Raw genomic sequence first — 1,982 nt, 5'->3', positions numbered from 1 at the left:
AAACACAACTGTGTCACATACTTATAGCTGGGCAGTTTTCCTTTGGTTTCCCGTACATATGAGAGGTAGCACTTCCACAGGTCAATGTGCAGAACCTTCATTAAGCACCTCTGAAATAACTGAGCAAGAGATTGAACAGTGAACAAACTCTTCTGACACACAAGATGCAAAACATTAAATTACATATGCATACACGCTTTTAATTACTGCAATCCTTTACAAAAAAATAGAGACTCCAAAACCATGTTGGATGTAAATACAAACACACATAGAAGCCAACAAATTCTAGATTATGCTCCAATATATACAGTATATTGAAGTTATAATTATGCTGCAGATGCTTACATTGATCAGCTGGCAATACCATGGTACTTCAATATAACACTGAATGATGAACATTCATATATCACGGCATTTGCATGGTAATCCAAGGTAACGCAAAGAATACCATGTCCTAAAAAACATGGTACTTTTGTGTTAGTTTTCAGAAACAAAGGGTCATGAAAGGTACGGGACTCCAAATTGACCCCGTATGACTGCTGTTTTGTTGCTAAAATGCATTAACAGTGAATTGCTCACTGAACTGGGATTTTTTTTTTTTAAATAAGACAATATATCTGACGAAGAATCCATTTCTTCCCCTCATTTTATAATGTCGGATTGCCTGTTTGCTGGATTTAGCAGAGCAAACAGGATATTTCTAGTAAAGCAGGGTGTTATTTTACTTCATTACAACATCTTGATGTTTACTCTGCCTGAGCTTTTGAGGACAAAGTGGTGACAGAGCTCAGCTTTTAAGGTGTATGTCACACCTGTGTATGTCAGAGTAATATCATACGATCAATAAATTCGACATGTGGCTTCCATGCGAAAACAAACACTTACCTTTTCAACCTTGTCATAGTTTTTAGCCTTGATCTGTGGACACATTTGAAAACCAATATTATTAAAAAAGTGGTCTGTAGCAAGACTGATTTGCTCCACACATGCACACACAAACCCTTTAACGTCAACAATGTAACATTCACACAACTCTGCAGTTAACTCTATTCATGAACTGCATGAGATGCTGCATACGGTCACAAGATTCACCAGAGCTAGGGTTTGAGGAATTACTCATTTCATGTGTGTGCAGACGGGCCAAAAAGCAACAAATGTTGTGATAGGTATTGGGCATTATGTGTTAGTAAAACTACTCATTTTTGGAGTGCATAGTCATGAAAAAACATTGACCCTGTCTGAAGCTTTTACAAAGCTAGTTTTGGCGCAATAAGTAAAAACAAGTACTATAGAGTTGGGCATGTGTCATATGAAATATCACGCTCAAATGATGACGATAACTTAAAATTCAGGTTTACTCAAGTTTATTTCTCTTATTCAAAATCCTCCGAGCAATAAAGGTTACAAATCAACATTTAATAATTTTTTTGTAACATTTAAGCCTCAAATAAATACTTTGCTTTGAATAAGAGCCAACAATAAACAGCAAAAACATTGCAATACTGTATATTAATAAAGCCAAAAAAAACACCAAGAAATCAATTTCTCAGCATTTCTTGCCACTACATCATAAACAGAAATAAAACTTCAAGGCTCAACAATAAGGACTTATCTCTGCTGGCATGACACAAATATAACCACTCTTTTTATGTGTTAGAACAAATATAATTTACATTTTTCATTAAACTCTAAGTTCCCCCAAAGCTGCCACAATCAACTATGATATTAATGCCATGACAGCTATAAAAGGAAGCTGTTTCTGGCATGGATAAAAACTAAATAAAAAAGGTAACTGCAACTCAACTCAGATTACAGACCCTTTTCCTCACGATTCTGAGTTTATAAAAGATTGCGAGTTATAAACTTGCCATTTTTTTACTTTTTTTTTCTCTGAAATAAACTAACTTTTAAGTCTGCCTTTAATAATTGTGAAAAAGCCACAAATATCTTCTCTTTTTTTTTCTAGTGACAAAAAAAAAAAA

General features: G+C 34.5%; 1 protein-coding gene across 1 annotated transcript in view; it reads right to left on the bottom strand.

The window, feature by feature from the left end:
• LOC107602124 (cleavage stimulation factor subunit 3-like) overlaps positions 1-945 on the bottom strand; it is a 13,963-nt gene extending 13,018 nt beyond the window's left edge. The window contains exons 1-2 of the mRNA XM_016294534.1: positions 886-945; positions 22-119 (exon numbers count right to left, since the gene is read on the bottom strand). Of these exons, the coding sequence (XP_016150020.1) occupies positions 22-119; positions 886-930 (143 nt within the window). The 5' untranslated portion in view covers positions 931-945. The remainder of the gene's footprint in view (positions 1-21; positions 120-885) is intronic.
• Between the last annotated feature and the right edge of the window lie 1,037 nt (positions 946-1,982).

Source organism: Sinocyclocheilus grahami, unplaced genomic scaffold, assembly GCF_001515645.1.
Source record: "Sinocyclocheilus grahami isolate Dianchi unplaced genomic scaffold, SAMN03320097.WGS_v1.1 scaffold319.1, whole genome shotgun sequence".
NCBI lineage: Eukaryota > Metazoa > Chordata > Actinopteri > Cypriniformes > Cyprinidae > Sinocyclocheilus > Sinocyclocheilus grahami.
This window is presented reverse-complemented; position numbering and strand designations above follow the sequence as displayed.